The sequence below is a fragment of the Dermacentor albipictus genome, chromosome 3, assembly GCF_038994185.2.
Source record: "Dermacentor albipictus isolate Rhodes 1998 colony chromosome 3, USDA_Dalb.pri_finalv2, whole genome shotgun sequence".
Classification (NCBI taxonomy): Eukaryota; Metazoa; Arthropoda; class Arachnida; order Ixodida; family Ixodidae; genus Dermacentor; species Dermacentor albipictus.
In genome coordinates, this window is record NC_091823.1 from 114,818,412 (window position 1) to 114,838,253 (window position 19,842).

At 43.9% G+C, this 19,842-nt stretch overlaps 1 protein-coding gene across 1 annotated transcript in view; it reads left to right on the top strand.

The window, feature by feature from the left end:
- The window catches only part of LOC135916869 (transmembrane 9 superfamily member 1-like), a 128,743-nt gene extending 108,955 nt beyond the window's left edge, over positions 1–19,788 (top strand). The window contains exons 10-14 of the mRNA XM_065450292.1: positions 952–1,044; positions 2,389–2,499; positions 7,257–7,419; positions 11,735–11,926; positions 15,740–19,788. Of these exons, the coding sequence (XP_065306364.1) occupies positions 952–1,044; positions 2,389–2,499; positions 7,257–7,419; positions 11,735–11,926; positions 15,740–15,941 (761 nt within the window). The 3' untranslated portion in view covers positions 15,942–19,788. The remainder of the gene's footprint in view (positions 1–951; positions 1,045–2,388; positions 2,500–7,256; positions 7,420–11,734; positions 11,927–15,739) is intronic.
- Positions 19,789–19,842: the final 54 nt, after the last annotated feature.

Here is a 19,842-nt window from a genome sequence, read left to right on the forward strand (position 1 = left end):
GTGATGCCCTCCACAAAATGATTATGTCATACATTGTGACACAAAGCTATGAGGCTTAATGTTGCATTGAATTGCATGACACATCTGCATATCTTTCTTTGTTATGCAATGCAATATTTTTGATCATGCAGCGAGAGAAGCCTCTGTAGCTTTTGTAACATTGCATGCTTTGCAGCAAACAAAGTATATCATGGGTCCAATCTGCAACATCTGCACTCAAGTAGTGACACGGAATGTATTGCACATCATCTGCTACTGTCGGCGTTTAATAAACAGTGCTCATATGCAATGAGACCAACATTCTTTGTCTGGTCACAGCAATCATTACAAGACAGCTCTTAGCTGACTGAGATGTCAGTTAAGAAGACCTGCTTGATTTTTTTGGAACAGACAATAAGTGCAAGACGTGAATAATTGCTTGTCAGGAGATGCTGTTGTAACAACTTTTCTTACGATGGAACTGGTTTAATTCAGATGCTCCGCCTGAAGAAGTCGCCATGTGCTGTGTTTTTTTGGGGTAAACTGAGGTCCAAATAGAGAAGCTGGAAACAGCATCCTTCTGGCTACTGCATTTTACTTGTAGTGAAAATTCTCGTTGTACTCATGTTCGTGGCATGAGTTTGAACTGAGTGTTTTGTTGGGAACTGTCATTACAGAGAGTTTTAGATTAGAAGATCAAAGCTGTTTGCATAAGCAAGAGCCATTACGCTGTTCAGGTCTTTCTGGGACCCTAGTGGCTTGCATATGAAAGCAAAACACAAGGTACTCACGTTCCCTAATCTTTAACTCTCAGTCGTTGCCTTCAACGACATGACAGTAGCAGATGTCATCAACATGGCCAACATTTGTAAAGCTTCTGTCACTGTTGGTATTTCCTTGTCACAATAGTCTAATGGTGCATCTGTTAGTGTAATGTTTTGAGGAGCTGCAGTCTTGCTCTCTTTATTGCAGGCATAGCGGGTTTTGTGTCTTCCAAGATGTACCGTCAGATGGGGGGAACCAACTGGGTCACAAACATCAACCTGGTCTCCTGCCTCTTCTTCAGTGAGTGCTATATTCTTTTTGTGCTTTTTGCTTACCGTATTTACTCGCATAATGATCACACTTTTTTGTTAAAATATTGTCGCAAATTCAGGGGTGCGATCATTACGCAGGTTAAATTTCCTGCGGAAAAAAAAAAAAAAGTTTTTTCATCTCGCGTTTGCTGCGGGATGACAACAGGTCAACAAACAGGTGGCTGCCGCTGTAACAGTGCAGGACACCAAAACGAAAATGGCGGCCGATGGGGCAAGTTGAATGCGCCGAACGAGATTTTTTTTTCTTCTCTATGAGTATATTACATGCATTGAAACAGTTTCTTCCACATCAGTAATGAATAATATTGTTAATATAGGCAAGTTTTGGCAGTAACATAGCCATGTCCAGTTTGAGGGGACGAAAACGGAGATGGGCGCACTTAGCTGCCAGTGACATAGAAACACATGGTGGGCATGCTGTGGAAACTGTAGCATTTGTCTTCACTACTATCCTAATACAGCACGTTTTCGCTAAGGGCGGGCGAATATCTTAGCTGTGTTACAAGTGTCGATGTATGAATAAAGTACACTTCTAACGTATGAGTGTAAACGTGGCTACTATCGTTGCCGCTCGCGATATGTTGCATGCCCACGAGTGCAGAAGAGAAGAATCGAAAGGCGCCTTTCTTGTTGTTGTTGTTGTTGACCTTAACCATTCTAAAGCCTACAAGTAATAAAACCAAGGCAAGTTTGGTTGTAGCTTTTTTTTTCATGAAAGGGCAGAAAGTGATGAAAGGAATGAAATGGGGCATCTGCTTAAGAATGTTTGGAATGTTTGCTGCAGACTGCTTGGTATGTCTTGAAGAGTCGTTTGCGTAGCATTCAACAGCATTAGGCATATCGTAAGTTCGGGGCAAGTTCGGGGTGCAATCATTACGTGAGTTCGATCATTATGCAAGTAAATACTGTATTTTATTTTGTTAGGTTCAGTAGCTGTAGGTCGCTACTGGACATTACACAGCAGGGACAAGGAAGTTGTGCAGCTCCATGTGTTGCAAACGTCAAGACAGTTGCCACAGCTGTCTCACAGGGCGTACTGGCAAGAACAAATAAAAGAGAACAGACCAGTGCAAGATCTCAGTTCAGAGGCATTGTTCTCAGGCGATTACTTTCAGGTGGTACGATCACTTTCGGAGATTTTGCATGGCTAAGCACCAGGTGCATCAGCATATACGGCCAACAGCATGTCTAGTGTTGTGCCAAGCTTGCTATCTTTGCACGGTGCCAAAACACTGTCGGCTGTGTACTTCTGCTGCATTAAGTTCTTCTGTATCACCCTATTTATGTGCCTGTTCTCACTTTCTCTGAACAGTCCCTCTGTTTCTCGTGTGGAGCATCCAGAATTCAACTGCATGGGTCTACCACTCCACCCAGGCTCTGCCGGCGACAACCGTTGTGTTGCTCCTGTTAGTTTGGGTCTGCTGTAAGTATAATGTTGTGGTGGTGCTCTGGGGTTATGAGTATGGTAGAGCAACCAAAATTTGAGAGTTATAGCATGACCAAAACACATAAGGCATTGGTAAACTGCAATAGCGTTCAAACATCTCTTTGCTACAACTTCATGATGAAAAAACTGTGTGAGACATGAGTCATCAGATAGTGGACAAGACATGTTGCTTCCAAGCTGTCAGCCGGGCAGAGATGGTTATTAAGGTCAGCATCCATCCAACCATCCATCCTTCCACCATAAACAGCAGTAGATGGACAACAGCAGTATGTCATGAGGTCATGACTCAGCTGACCGCGAGGTAGGAGAAATGATGCAGACGTCAATGGATAATCATCAAATGGTAGGACCTGATAATGCTATCGCTTTACAGTCACTCGAGTGAAGCATCAGGACCTGCAATTTGTTCACCAGTTCAAACACATGCTCCACCTTTGCTTTTTTCAACGTTTGTTCTCTGCGCAAGGCCAGTACATTCCTCATGCAAGGAGCCTCACACAGGCACTCTGCATCCACGACGAAGGCTGATTGAGCCTCAACTGGACAAGCAAAATTGGCTAATCATAAAGTGCAAGCCAAATCAAAAGACAGCTTAATTTAGCCAAGGCAGAATATGTGGAAGTCGACTGTGTTATATGTCCTACCTATGCCGTACCAGCTGCAGCCTGCTCGTTTCACCAAAACCTGAGACATTTGCATTGAATAGCGTAGTGGTTGTTTTCAAAATATTTACTGTGCAAAGCACTAGTGTCACTATCTGACATGTCTGACAAGGAGGGCAAAACTTAGTTCCAGAAGCGACTACTAGCAAGTGGTGGCTCTAGATATGGTGAACTAAATCTGAGAAGCGTTGGGTGCCTTGCTAATCTTTCTTCTATGACTAATATATTAATTATTTTCTTTGGGCAAATGATCATCTCATTTACCATTTCTGACTCGACATAACAGTGCAAGCTTTTGAACAAAACATGAGGCAAGTGAAAGGAGGAGAAAAAATGGGGAACTGTTCTGCCACTTTGAATGGTCTGAGCCTTGTCAATGCAGTTAAACCTTGATATAACAAGGTCGATAAAATTGGCAATTTGCTTTGTTATATTGACATTTTGTTATATTGAAATTTGACCTTTTGTGCAAGTAAGTACAGTCGCCAATGGATTCTTTTTACAAGGAAGGGGGCCGCAGAATTTTCTGAATTATTGGGCAGTTGGAGAAAAGAATGTTTTAATGAGAAAGAAATTATGTTTGTTGAATGAGATTGCGTGATAAAAGGTGCTGTTTCATGCCGTGTTGGCGATATCTTCACGTCGGCAGTAGAAAGCAAAGCCAGCCACTTTTCCCTGTCCACTCTGCCCCCGCCGCTGATAGTGTCGCCCGCTGTGGGACAGCGCTATCATGAAAAGCACCAGTAGCAGGAAACGGATACTTCGTCTTCCTCTTGCTTCAACGTGTTTTCGAAACCCGAGATTAAGCAACCTCCAGTACTAAAAGTGCTGGAAGACAGCTCACATGATGCCAAGTCATCTTGGCACGCCCACTCTTTGTACACATAGAAGATTACTTCTAAATCAGAGGGCGTGTGGTGTGTATGCGCTCAGCCATGGTGACAGCCATGCGCAGCCATGGCCGTACTAAAAAAAGAAGGCACGCGCCAACCTGCCCCCCTCCTCCTCTCACGCATGCTACACGGCATTACCGTGAGCTTGCTTTCCTCCCCCATTTCCCCTTGCTCGTGCGGGAAGACGGTACTCATCGAGCCACCATCTTTCTCGGCTCACTCTCACATGCTTTCACTTGCACCCAAAGGATACAGTGCATGGAGTGTGATAGGATCTTTTTTGTAGAGACTCTCAATGGACCACACAGGAGGAGCGGTCGATGAACTAACATGGCGTGTCTAATGGAAACACAGTGACGATGACAATTATGACAGTAGATGAGTGAGGAAGAAGTTTCTATGCACTCCCCACTCCAACATAAAGGGTTATTTTAGTGCCCTTGGCAAAGAAACAGTCTGGTTACACCATATAAATATGATTGTGAAGTACCAGTAGGCTGGAGAATTTGAAGGAAACCTTGCACTGGTGGCGTTGTTCACTGGTTCACATAAGTTCGCCTTGTGATGGATATTCACCGAGATCTGTACCCTGTCCTTGTTGTCTTACCAAATGCACCACTGTACTTTGTTTCGTAATGTCACTTCGGGTGCGCACATAGTGGTGTTAGACGACGTTGCTCAACGTTGAACATAAGAAGCTGGCACTTAGTATTCTGTAGTCATTGCTTGATCCTCCTTGAAACAGTGTGAACCTCATCAAGAGATGTGCAGTGTCGGCAAGGCACTTGACAAAATGGACACTTCGTTCTGTCTTCGCACTGTTTTGATTTTACGCAAGTAATACCTGGTCTCTGTGCATTGTTGTCCTAGCTTTACTGGATATCTGTGCCAGTAGTAGTCTTAATGGTTAGATGTTGGTTGTTTGTGCCTCATAGGATTCTTTGAAACTTGGGCAGTTAGTTCCAACAACAGGGTACAGGGCAGTGGCCACACACTCTTCTATGTTGATTGCGCAGTGATGATGGGCCTCCAGTGGTCAGCACCTGTACTGGCTGGAATTCATTTCACTTCGGTTCACGCATGCGCCTTCGTGGTCATCAATACAATGAGTATGCATTCCCTTGCCTGGATGGCACTGTGACTGTTCGGTGAAAATGATGTCCTGGACTGTTGATTAGAGACATTGTCAAACCATGCGTCACTATTTGAACCGTTCGCATGTCCTGCACACTGTATGAAAGCCCTTTCGGTATCCCTGTGGCTAAAAAAGCTACTTCTCATTCATCCTTGTGCTTCCGATATGTCTCTAAAGTCAAAGATGATGACATCAGTTGATAGTTGTCTTCGGATCTGTCATCCATGTCGCTAACCATGTTACTACCAGTTTTAGACACGACCATTTTGTTTTAAGTAGGTGCTTTCATGTCAGTGAAGATTTCTCTCTTTATGCCGTTCTTTCTTTTACCTTCTTCAATGCCGTCATGGCTTGTAGCTTCGGTCATGCAATATTTTACCAGTTGTAACTTTTGCAACGCTTCAAGGCACAAGAGTAGTAAGATGGCCATTCCGCTTCCAGATATCTGTCACACACCTTCACTGTTGACACTCTGTCTCATCTCAATAGCAAGTCTGATTTTAGACTTCGATGAACCAGTTTATCTCTGTAATCTGCCTGAAGGGTATATTCTTCACATATTTCATCGTCAGAAGTCAGCACTTCGATTGTTTCATCTAACAAACAAAGCCTCTCTTGAAGCATTTCAAGGCAGCTGCTCCTGAGGTGCAGTTGAAGCGTTGTGGCTTCACACAGAGCCGCGCCGATATCGTCGAAGATGAGGCTTACCATCGTTCTGATAAGTGCCCTGTCCATTGTCAGCTGGGCCTCCCTGTAGCAGGAGGCTCTCGTTGGATGGATGAGGGCAGTCGCTTCCGTTGATTCCGCTCTTCCCAGCAAATCCATGCGTGGGTCCTCCATCATGGATCCATCAGTCGGTCCTAGGGGCTGTTCAGTCATTGATTATTACAGCTCCAGGGTTCACAGTGCCATTTTGTAGAAATCCGTGAAGGACCACACAGGAAGAGCGGTCAGTGAACATGGTGCCTTTAATGGAGCACTAGCGACAATGACAATGATGATAGCAGGTGAGCGAGGAAGAAGTTTCTATAATCTTATTGCACTTGGACTTTATAGAGAACATGATTCTACTCAGTTCTGGCGGTCGCTCTTTGGCGTGCAGCACCTGATTCGAGAGGTTTTCGCAAGCAGCCACTTGTAATTTAACCATCTGACTATCTGCGTCCATGGAAATTTCCATTTATTTTCTTGGTATTCCTTCGCGGTTGCAGGGAAATTTTGTTGTATTGAAATTGTGTATAAACGCACATTATATTGAGGTTCTACATACATAGTGTTCTAAGGACAAGTAGTTATAAAAAGTTAAATACTTTGTCATATTGATAATTTAGTTATATTGAGGTTAACTGTTATACGATACACAGAAATGACTATGTCACTATTGCATCTAGGGGAAAGAAAGGCTGACCCTGTATTCACAAATCTCTTACATAAGTGCCATCAGCTATTTGCCTCTGGTGATTGTGTCATCATCAATATGATTGGTACAAGTGGCCAACACCAAATGCCAGCCAATTGGGAAACACTTTTACATAAGAGAAACACTCCAACTGCATTAGAGCATTAGGTTGAACATCTGCTATGGGCCTGGGAGACATTCTGACACACAGGCGTTGCTGGGCATGTACAGATAAAATAGGTGCAGTCTCACTCCTTGGTCTGGTGTTCAGCCATCCTCAATGATCTTGGCTTGTAGCGTAAAGTGAACACGGACGCAGAAAGGAGCAGACAGGATGTGTCCGTTTCTGTGTCCGTGTTCACTTCGCGCTACAAGCCAAGATCATGTTACCGTACCAACTCGCCCAACTGTCTATCCTTTTGCATCCTCAATGCTTAGGAAGGGCTCCTACATGTTGGGAAATTGCTGGCATGCGTCTAGCAAGTGTACTTTTACCTCAGCGGTGGCCTAGTGGTAGAGCATCCACCTTGTTTGCAGGAAATGCTGGGCTTTGATCTCTATGCATTTTCTGTTGCTCTGTGGCCAAGCTACTGTGACAGCTGTTGAGCAAATCACGTGCAGATTATTCTTACTTGGTGATGTAGGCGGCTACCCGCTGACCTTGATGGGTGGCATCCTGGGCAAGAACTGTGCGGGCCCCTTTGAGGCCCCCTGCCGAGCCAAGCTGATTGCACGGGGGGTGCCGCCCGTGCCGTGGTACCACTCGCTGCCCATCCATTGCTTTGTGGGTGGCTTCCTGCCCTTCAGGTAAGCCAGTGGTTGAGTCTGTTGTTCTCGTTCTCTTATTGCTCGTTCTGCTTCCCGACTGCAGCTTACGTCTGTGTTAGATATTTGGCAGTGTGTTGCCCAGTGTTGTCAATGTAGCTTAAAGGGGCCACGACACGGTCCTCAAACTATTCCCAGTGTGTTGTTGTAATTGAGAGTAGAGGGTCCAAGATGGTAATACACACGAAGGAAACTGGGCTCTTAGAACACATTTTAACAGCAAATTTCAGTTTTGAAATCACTACCTTTAGGCCCCTCGCACAACAGGCACGAGTTGCATAACGTCGGGAACTGTGGGGCTACCGTGATGTCGACTGCTTCAAAACAGAAACTACGTCGGACAGCTTGCTTTGCAAGCTCTGGCACCCAATGGCACAGCAAGGGCATCGCTGTTGCATTGTACCCGCAGTTCTTTTTCACTTGTGGGATAAAAGCAGCACAAAACAGAGAAAGCCTACAGAAACTATCTCGATCTAACTGCCAAGATGCACATGAAGAAAAGAAAATAATAATAATAATGGAGGGAGCTATATCCTGCTTTTATGATCACTTCTGGGGCTTTCAGTACTCAAAAGTAAAGCCTCCGAGATTAGCTTTCGTTGTCATGAGGGAGCTGTAGCTGGAAGTGAGAGCCATTTTGCCACCATTTAGTGTTGCAAACTGCTAATAAATTCAAGTACAAATTTTCTTCCACACCGAATGCAGTCATACTTTTGCCACCTTGCTGTGGTATGCATGCTGTTTAATATGAAATCCATTATTGAAGCTTGACAATTGGGTGCCATGGCCCCTGTAAAGGGAAACCAGAAATAAACACTGAATAAACCTTGTTTGCTCAGGTTGTGCTTATAGAAGGCTTACAATGCTTCTTTTCTTCTTTTTTTTATGCCAGGGGATGGCTTAGTTGCAGAGAAAATGACGATTGAAGGGGTCATGTGGTTCTTCCTCAATTTTAAAGCACCCATTATGAGTAGGATCCCTCATATAAGCATGAGCTTATACGAAGCATAAGTGTAAGCTTGAGCCCAAGGAAGCTTCTGGTGGAGGTGTTCTGTAAGTGACCACCTAGTGGACATATCCATTTCATCTGCTGCTGAAGTTCTGATTGGCTGGGTTGGGTACGCATCAAAAGGAGACAGGTGCTTTCAGCCAATCATGTCCACTAGGTGGGCGCTTACAGTGCCAGAGAACATGTGAGGAATTGTAGAGCCCATTACGCAATTCAGGCAGTGGTTCATCAGCAGATGCGCCGAAAAAGTGAAGCCACATGTGAAAAACGAAGAAGTCTGTGTACGCCTGGCAGGAGAGGATCTCATGGCAGGGATGAAGGAATAGATGTGGTGGAGGGAAGGCCTGCTGCGCAAGCCAATAGGGCACAAGGAAAAACACTGTACACCAAGGGATATCCCACGTTGGAAGCTTACACTTTGCCGGCCATCTCGCAGTTCATGCTCTGCTAGGTGTAGTGTTTCATTTTGAGATCACTAGAGGGAAATATGGTGCTTTAGTCTTTCAGCCATTCTGGGAATTATGGTTAGGCTAGTAATCATAGATTTTTGTGCAGTTCGGCATGGCTTTGTTGAGAGCATATATTGTAGCTTCCATTGTTTAACTGCGCGAGCAAAGGAACCACAAAGACAGCGAGGGACAAGGAAAAAAAAACAATGTTCGCTAATACCTACCAACTCGCCCAACAACAAGTTCTACTAAACTATTGTAGCTTCCTTTGTTGTAGTTTCTGTCTCAGTTGCATCTTATATTAACTGCACATCATATATTTAGAATAGTTAATATGTATTTTATAATATAAATAACATATTTTTTCTGTGTACAAATAAACTGATATTTTCAAGTATATGCATCACTGCATCTAAGTGATGTTAGCTAGCTAACAGTCCTCGTGCATGCTTAGTTTTATGTATTCTAATCATATATTGTTTGTATAGTGCTCTGGAAACCATCGAATGCTAGAAATGTTAGAGTAAATTAGAACATCTATTGCCATACAATTTATTACCAATCAAAGATGAGCTTTACAAAGTTTAGGCAAATCTATGTAGTGCCCATCATTACCATGCTTGCTGAACAACCATGCTGTTTGGCGCGGCTGCCTGCTTTGAGTCATATGATGTTGACTAAAGTTGCACGCAGACTTCCCAATCTTTGGCCTGTTTTTAGAAGTACCATGTTACCATACAACACTGTTCTATGTCAGGGAACGCCATCTTACGCTGATGAGATGGCCAGAATAGGAAGTCATTCCTGTAGCTATGGTTTCTGACTCAGGAAAGGAGACTCTGTGGTTCAGTCACAGCTGCCAGTAATAGTACTAATATTTTTTGTGATTTGCTGTCAATGTAAATTCAGGTGCAAGGAAGCCGAAACTGAGTAGAATGCCTTGTTTCATTTTCCAATTCGTCTTCATTTGTAACGGTGGCTTAGTTAGGCCCCAAAAGGTACAGAATATCACAAGAAAGTAAACACCAGTCCCAGTTGGAAATTGCTGGTAATGGTAAATGGCATTCCCAAGGGTGTGGTCTATTGCAAGAAAGTAAACATCAGTTGGCTATTCCTTGTAATCTTGTCTGATCTTCATTTTCTTGCAAGAGGCTGTGCATATGGGAGCGCACCATGCTTAGAAACCTGCCACAGAGTGATTGCATGTCGCACTACCATGTAATTAGTGTAACAGAGTCTGAACTTCAGCTTGTTGGTATGGCTTCATTATGAGGAAACAGCGTGAAGAAAAACGAGACAAGAAAGACGGGACACCGCCTGTCCAGTCTTTCTTTCTTGTCTTTTTTTTTCGTGCTGCTTTCCAGTAATGTAGCATAACGGGCATTTTGTTGTTTGCATTTCAGTTTATGACAATACGTAGTTGACCGTAGTTGGCTGGAGCTCAGAAAAAGTATGTACTAAACGGTAGTACTGCTTAACCGAAATAGCATGAGATTGCCCACTTAGCTGTCAGTAGCTGAACTCAGAGAGAGTGCGATGAAAGGGGAAAAAGACATGCAGTATTCACTTCGCGCGCCAAAAGTCTGCGAGCCAGCTTTTCATCCAGCTTTTTGGCAAACACTCGCATGGCAGATTCCTCGTTGGTGTTGCATATTCTCCGTGCATGTGGGCGGTAGCGCTGCAGAAGTCGCGGGGCGCCTTTTTCGTTGCAGGGTGCTGTTCTCGTCGCGACGATTGCATTCATTAGGCTGAGGTAATGCACAGCTTCTGCCACTGTCGAGCCTGAATCGCCCGTGCTGTCGCTTTCCATGTCATCCTCATCACTGTCGCTAGTCGACACTTCGGCAAAAACAGAGGCAACAATAGTGAAAAGTCGAACCGCGTAGCCGACATCTCTGCAGTCACAGTGGCGCTGCCGAGCAACTTCTTCGCATTCCAAATGACACACACCGTAGTTAACAGTAGATCCCTGCCGTGTGCTAGCGCCGACTTCTTTGCATCATGTTCGATAGCACGAATGATGTCTGATTTTTTTTCTGTGGTGAGCACCCTGCGTCTTTTTTATCCGAGCTTCGGCATGACGCGATCCTTGTTTGCACAATGCCACCATGCTCTCTGGCACGGCGCCGAAATGATGTTGATGTGGCTTCATGTGCAAATGCACAGGGCGCTTGGAGGTCGTTGTTCTGATCTCTGAGGCTTGTTCTGCTAGGTCACCCGATAGAGACGACGCACCGCCGTGTTTGTACGACGAAAAGTGGAAACACTACGTTTTAACCGATATGTATGCAATAAGCTGGTACAGTTTATGCGGGTACAAAACACATTATGTTCAATGGCCGCTGAGTCGGGGATTTGACTCTACTACATTGAAAACGAAACTATTGTTTAAGTGGGTACGGTTTAATGAGGTTTACTGTAGTGTAGAGTTTTCACCACTGTGTGCCAATGCAATAGTCAGTACGATAACAACTGCGCAGATGCATGAGCCGGTCCCCCCCCCATAACGGATATGAAAGTGACCTGCACAATGTACGCCGGGAGAAGTGTACTGAAGGCAATTGAAACGCAAGTTGTTTGACAGTTTAGTTGTAAGCTATTAAATGTTCGATTTTTTTTGTTTCAGCTATGTGTTAGACAAACACTTCAGACTAGCAGGTTGCAGCAAGGCTACGTCCTCTATGATGCCTTGTTCATATTTTAGCGGATGCCAGGATTGTAACACATCCATGAACAGGCACGTTCATGGGACAGAATAATGAAAAGGATTGGGGAACACTGGCTGCCCGCTTTTCTTCAGGAGTCTAAGCACCTGCTGCTCTCCTCTCTTTGCATGCAGCGCCATCTCGGTGGAGCTGTACTACATCTTCTCGACCGTGTGGGGCCGGGAGCAGTACACGCTTTACGGCATCCTCCTGGTGGTGGCGCTGATCCTCTTCAGCGTGACGGCCAGCATAGCAGTGGTGCTCACCTACTTCCAGCTCTCCTCCGAGGACTACCACTGGTGGTGGAAGGCCATCTGCACCGGCGGGTTAGTGAACTGCTGCCTTTCTTCAAGCGTTCCTCAACTCGGAACAGCGTGCACAAGGGCACGTGCACACTTTAAAGGGGCCCTGAAACACTTTTTTTTTTTAAAACTAATCATAGAAATTAAAGTACATCGTCCCACAGATCTCGTGCTACAGAAATACTTCTAATCCTTCAACTATGAGTGGAGTGATAGCATCGATAACTGGCTTTCTCTCTCTTTTCGTCTCCACTGGCACTCTGGAAGCTACGCAGCAGAGAAAACAAGAGGGCAAAGCCCCGGATAGAAGTTGAGTGTCACGGCGGCGAAAGGGCGCGGCACGCTGTGATGACCGCAGTAGACCATGCTACACAGCACTCCGCTGTCATCTTGGCAACGGCTTGCAATTATGTATTACTGAGAATGTTCTCGCAATCGCAAAATAAGCCAATAGCATTGACGGGCCAAATGCTTTCAATGACAATATTGCAGATGCGAGCACAAGAGATTTTTCAGTGCTTTTGACACGAGATTGTACATTCCTTGCTGCATGCAGTGCAGTAATGATTGGCTCACACGTTCACAGGAGCCTCGTTAACTGATAAGCACCATTTTCTTTATTATTATTACGTTCAAAAGTGTTTCAGGGCCCCTTTAAAGAAAAGCACACAGCTCTGACTTGTGGCTGAGAGATTTGCTGACACTGCTCAGGGTGTCAACACCAGTACAATCGAACCCTTGAAAGCAACAAATGTGGTACAGACAAAATGCAGAATGACAATGTAAAGACAGTTTGCTGGGCCTACCACGTTGCAACAACTAACACCTAAACAGGAAGCCATAAATGTTAAAAATTGGTCAATAACACTATAACAACACTATGACAGCTTTCATACAAAAACAACACAAAAGTGGGGAGGAAAATAAAAGAAACAAGATGAAAGATTACAGTCAGGGTGGGCCAGTGAGCATGTCAGCTTTGTTGAGTACATTCAGATTGTTTTTCAGGTGTACATTTAAGACATGATGCCACGCACATGACTAAGGTATCCGTGTTAGTTGTTTGTCACACTAAGGTAAAGTAAAGGTGTACTTATGTACAGCAATACAGTTGATGCTCGTTAGAATGGATTGTAATAATCCCGCGAGAAAGGAGCGTTATATCTGAACTCTGTTCTACCCAAAATTATGGCCGTAGTGTGTTGCGAAATGGTGGAACTTCGCTTATACCACTGGTTAAACTGAAGGCTATAAATATAATGCTCTAAGCATTGAAATTAAAATAAATCATACATAAACGGGTTTATGCGGTACCTGTACAACCACGTGGCACGGCACCTTGCTGTCTGCCGTTTTCTGGGTGCTGGTTGCCGAAATATGGCAATTTACCACTCTAGAGCATATAAACACCTGTACAGTGCTAGAGTGGCAAGGAGCCGGCCAGCCAGTTCTCTGCCACGGCAGTCGCCCGGTCTGAGTAAGTCGCCGCCGCCGCCACCAGTGGCACAAACATCACCTACAGTTCGTTTTTCACGCTGTACAGTGGTTGGTAGAATAAACCGATGTTTTAATTTAAGGTTTCACAGCAAGCAATGACCCCCGTCTAATATGTAGCCCGAACGAGAGCTGCAATCCGGGGCAAGCTAAACTCTAAGCCTGCGTCTGGCTGCTGCTGCACTGCATGCAGGATGACTCTATCGCATTATGCGCTTCTCAGTCTGGGGCACCACTAGCAATCTACCCTCCTTTTTCGTGTGGATTGGCACAATCAGAAATGAAGCATTCTCAAAACAGTGCATTGTGCGGTCGTTGGTGGTAGTTTTTGAAGTGGTGTATGCTATGGTATCGCATAGCGTTATAGCCCTAGCGGCCCTTTCAGCAGCGTTGAACCGCTTGTTGCGTGGTTGTCCGAAAAGACTGTGTTAGCTGGCAGGGCGTTGCGCGGGACACGCCATGCCGGGAAACTTGCCACTAGTCTGTTGATTCTTTTACCTCTTTCGGTACTGCTAGATATGTGCTTATTTTCGGTGCTTTTATGCATTCACATTTTATTTCACTACTATAGTTGCCACGTATACTGCAATACATAAAATACTAGCCTGATCACTGGTGTTTTGCATGGATGTATAGCAGTAATGATTGCTGAGATACTTTGAGAAATCTTATGTGAAACTTCAGGGAAGCACCTCGAGGAACACGAATGAAAGTAATAATTTGCCAATTCTTAGAGTAAAAAAGTACTGAGAGCAAAAAAAAAAATTTGAAATATACATAGTATGCACCTGGATTCTAGTTCCCAACATTTATGAGTCAGATCATGCAAAAAAAAATTTATATGAAGATTTTTTTTGCCATCAATATCAGCCGTAGTTATGTTCATGCTATGCGGGAAAGCAGTAGCTTTGCTGATGTGAAGATGGTTAAGTTCCTACTCGTTCGTGTTAAACAGCGCCAAGAAACACAGACAAGGAAGAGCACAGTACCAGCACTGTTTAACCAGTGGTCTTCCTTCTCCATGTGTTTTTTGGCGCTGTTTAAAATGAATGATCTGTACAAACTAGCTTGCACCCAAACCCTACTTAAGTTCCTTCTGTATAGAGAGCATTTGCTTTTACTCGTTGCAGTGGGCACCTGGTTTGTTTTTTACTGCATTCTTTAGGATTGCAAAGCAATGTTTCTCAGGTCGGGGAGCATGTATGAACCTTGTCCATACTTGATTACTGGGTTTGGTCTGCTTTTCTGTGCAAACAAGGAGGTCCCCATGTGTTTTGTTCAATTCCTGTACAGTGCTGTGCAGTAATGTGGAGTGTTGCACAATAGTGTACAACAATGGTTCGTGGCACTTGCACCGGCGATGTTCAAAATATGAGAGATTAGACAGCTAGTCAAGCTTCAGTCGATGGTCAGTCTGAAATCAACTGTGTGCTCTTGTGTGAACGAAAGCCATACAGGACTGGAAGGATTGCTTGTAATAATTTGTACATACGCTGCCAAAGAACTGATGGATAAAATCAACCCACAGTGGTGAAAATAAAGTTGCACTTAGTATTAGTCTAACACAATTATCAAAATAACACACGCCAATGAGCAACTACCATTGTTTGAGAAATTGTTGAAATAGCTTATACGTTGGATCCGAAAATTGACAGCCTAAGAAGAAGCTTCTGTTTCTTCACTGGCTGCTGTCATTCAAAAATTGTGTTGCCGAGTCGACCAAAGTGCAAACTTTGCATTGTGTTATTGAAGGAAGTGCTAGGAGCACTAGAGGCTAGTTTCAACAATTCGTCCAGTTGCAGTTTTCTTTTTCCAGACTTCGTAATCTGCCAAAAATTGTCCAGTCCAGCAAATCATCAGTCGTTATCTCAGATTGTACATGATGTTGCTGCTAGAAGAGTTTCTATGGAAATTTTTAACAATGCATGCAAAAACTGCCGATCGAATTGATTAATTTATATATGCACAGTAACAAAAGAGTTCAGAAAAAGTTCATTTTTGCACATTCTGCAAGTGGCTGGAAATAGTTGCGTGTGGTGAATGCACTGCCGCACCGTTACAGCAAGGTACTTTGTATTTACCCGATCTGGCCGTAATTTGCCCCGAAATCGTCTATTGTAACCAATAATTTGTTACAGGTGGGTCCGTTAAAACTGAAATTTATTACATGAATAACACAGGCGAACCAAACTAAGTGAGAATGATCATCTGTTATATCCGAAAGTGTGTTGTATGTGGATCTGTCATAAAGGGCGTAGACTGTATATTATATTCTCTCCTTTCATCCTTTGTAATCAACTTTGTAAATCTTTGAAAATGAACCAGCTAAATCTTCTGTTGCAGAGCCACAGGTGCATTCGTGTTCTTCTACGCCGTGTTCTTCTACTTCTTCCGGTCCAATATGGGTGGAATCCTGCAGGCTGTTGAGTTCTTTGGCTACAGCATCCTGACGGCATACGTGTTCTTCCTGTCCCTGGGCACCGTGAGCTTTTTCTCGGCATACAGGTTTGTGCGCTACCTGTACAGCACCATCAAGACGGACTGAGTGGCCGCTGCCGTGAACAACGCCCCGTTGTTGCTGCTGTTGCTGCTTCTGCGGCTGCCACCATTGCGACCAGCATCTCATCTGCTGCCGACTCATTTGCTTTTGGGCTGTGTAGCATTGTGCGCGGTCGTTGCTGTCATTTTGCATTGCTTGCGTTGTGTTTCTTGTGATTGGGGCAGTGAGCTCGACTGTTGCATCTCTTTCAAACCTGCAGTTTGCTACCGAAGCCTTTGTTGTCTAAATTTCTTTCTGCATTTTTTGTTTCTCTTTCTCTCTCCTTCTCTCTCTTAAGAGTGGGTAGGTCACTCTGCATTGTCTGCAAGTGAGGATGTGGAATGCAAAAGAGAAAATTTGAAAGAACAACTGTACATATTTAATCTTGATGTTCTTTGTTGATGCATTGGTGAGCTGTTTGTTGTGTTCTAGTGGATTGAAATTGACGGAAGAAAGGTGTTCTTGCATTTTTTGGATAGGGTTGAAAGTTTTTGTTGGTCAGTATCCCTGCTGTTGTGGTGTGTGTTGGTCTTTCAAGCACTTCTTCTAGTACGGTTTCTCCTTCCGCACGGTGCTGTCTGTTTTTGGAAATTAGTGATCGTGACATTGCTGTGCAAAGCTCGGCTTAGTGGCAACACCGTGGCTATACAGTGCACGACCACAATGTAATTCTTTTGAAGAAGTGCTCCAAGTGCTATAGTTTCAGCCAGAGTCTGCACAGTGTAGCCCACCATATATTGATACGGCAGCTCGCAAAGTCTTTCCGTCAGTGTGACGCATCAGAAGCTTGCACAAAGTGGCCTTGCTAGTCCCTTTTCCATTTATGATTGCAAGGCCTAAGCCAGAAGTCCGAAAGTACTAACTCGGTCGTCGTTGAAACAGTTGTGTGAGACACAACTATATCTGAAAATCAGTTTTTACACAATGGTGTACATTATCAACTCTAGCGCACAAGTGTAATCTGTCAGGCTTTCTTCATGTGTCATCACACGCTCTTGGATTGCCGGATGATCACGTTTGTTAATATATAGCTAATATTTGAGGTTTATTTTAAGGTAACAATGTTCCTGTCAGGATAAAATTGAGCCTATACTTGAAACATTTCGTAATGCGAGTGTACATGAGGAAGTGACAGAGAACAAAGCTATAGAACATTGCGCCTTTTGTTACTGAAGCTTTGATGTGCACTTTCTTACTACTTAAGCCCAAAAGCTAAAAAAGAATTTACATGTTGATAGCTGGAATGTTGCCAGCAGTTTCATTGTCTTCGGTGTTGTCACTGTTTTTTGCATACTTTGTGGCAGGCAGACTGAAAGTATACCTGGCTTTAGGCCATAATTTGAAATGCAGATTGACTTGTATTACATTTCGTTCAGCAGTTTTCTTCGTGTTTAGTCTCTGAATAGATTGTTCACCTTTAGTATTGTTGCTGTGATCACGTAGCACCTATCTGAAGCACCTCCAGGGAGCAGAGAATAACTTCCAACGCTCTTGGCACTTGTGCACCTTATTGTACCTGTTGTTTTCTGACCTGACAACTACTTTTGCTGTGTCTCAGTGCCATGTTACATAGAGGCTTGCAGTGCAGACTGTATTTGAAAATCCTGAAACGGCTCTCTGTCATGGGAGCATGAATGCACCTTTTTGCGCACAATACGAGGACAAAGAAGAGGCTAAGACACACGAACGTACTACCCTCGTGTGTCTGAGGCTCTTCTTTGTCCTTGTCTTGTGTGCAAAAAGCTGCATTCATGTACTACCTCCCCAAACAGTCAGCTTAGTTATAAGAGAGCGCAGAGTTTAAGATTGGCTACACATAGGAGCTGCAAAAGCTGCATTGCTTATGGACTTATGTAGCGGTCACAATTCTTTTGTGAGATATTAGGCTGCCCCAAATGCGCGTGTCCTGGTGAGATCTCAGCTGTTGACTGACGTGCTGGAAAGAAATAATAATAAGGTTGTTGGTTAGCATGAAGTCAATTTGCAGTTTTGTAGTACCGAGCGAGCCTTCTTTCAGAAAGCCCATGACATATTCAGTGTTTTTGATACTGCACTTGCACCTTTTTTTTTATTAAATACTGAATTCTTGCTTCTACTTGCTATAGCACCTTCAGTCCTGGCCAAAGTCTCTTAAAGGGTGCAAGGAGAATTTAATCTCTAAAAGAGGTTTTTGGCATCAAACAGGAATGCACAAAAAGCTTTTCTTTCTTGAAATATCTCAGCCTTTCTCGAGAAACCTTCACTTGTACTGCCAGCTGGTCTGGCAGCCAAAGGCACAGTGACGTAACATTTTTGCTTTTGACGTTGCAACTTTGTTTTCTTGATGTGCTGCACTGCCATAACAGTTCCTGGTCAGAACTAAAGCTATTTGTTCAATTTTAGCTTTTACAATAATTTATATTCTGAAGTGCACGTCTTGCTGTTACTGTACCACAACCGTAGTTGCTTTCATTACTACTTGACCGTATCATGTGCTCCCCCGTTGATGTAGCGTACTTGCACGTTTGTTGTTTTCAGTGCACTAGTGCCTAACCGCAGTACCATGTCTCGTGTCCTCACGGGAATATTGCTGCACACACAGTTGGTCTCACTTGCACGTTTTACACAGCTTGGGGGCATTTATTCATGTTGTTAGCAGGTTCCCGTCCTTATCGGGTGATGGAGTACAGACTGTCAAAAGTGCACTTGTCACTGCATGTATATTACAAGAGCCAGTGATTCTGCTAGGTCTCGCTGCGGGTCTTATGTGGCAATCCTGGTAATCCAAAGGCTTGAAGGATGACAGAGAGCTTCATGACTAAAGGTCATGACTGCCCAGGTCATTGAACTACAGAAGGTGCAACTGCGGTTGCATTGCACAGGCCTGGAATCAAGCCCCAATTTTATAGTGTGGGGCCTTTCTATACCCTTGACAAAGTACACATGTCACATCCAAATGGCAACAGTGAACTTGGCTATGGATCTCTGTAAAGCAGTCATCTGGCTCAAAAATGCATGTAGTTTGTGTTCCTGGCAAGCTTTTGCACGGATCGTCTAGGCAGGATTTGTGAACATATATGTTGTTACCGCACCAACCAGAACAGTCGGCATTCGTGGTCGTCTCATTCCTTAGAACCCCTTACACTGTAGTATTTAGCGTAAGGCTTTTCTGAAATGATGTTGCGCATTTAGATTTGCTAGAATAATCTTTGGCATTTATGACTTGCAGAAAGGAGATGAAAGATATATTAGAACCATATAATTGGTCAACTCATTCTCCCAACACGTAACTGCAGGTGACTTGTTTTCTTTGGTGGCCACTCCCTCGGAAATTAATCGCCCTCCCTTAAATATAGTATTTAATAAAGCTTGTGCCCTTTGTGCATATCAGTAAGTTGATGGCACATTAGTTGACAATGCCTAGCAGTTATGTGGACTTCTGTGGATTATCCGTATGGAGTAGCACAAACATTACTTTGCAGGCAAAGCATATTGTGGTCTACTAATTCGATTGGGACATTTCAAAGTGAACAGGTTCAGTTTATTGTGTTGTAGTCTGGAACTCATTCCCATAATTCACTAACGTGCATATGGGTTAAGTCACTGGTGCTTCAAAGTTTATCACCTGGGCACACTTTAAAGCTAGTCACGTTGTGTCTAGATCAAGTAAAATAATCAGATTGTGGTAGTCTGTCTATGGATGTCATGCACACATGTGTCAGGTGTCTGTGTGATCTTCAGGTATATGTGTGCAGTTGTGTTCAATTGTGCAATTATTTGTTTTTCTACTTGTTGGGTACGGAAGAATATGTGCTTACATAGGAATGTTTGCAGTGTGAAGCATGTTAACTAATAAAACTGAAGAAAACCTTTATTTCTTGAACTGTTTCTTCACACCACGCCCTGTGGTTTTATGTACTGATTGACG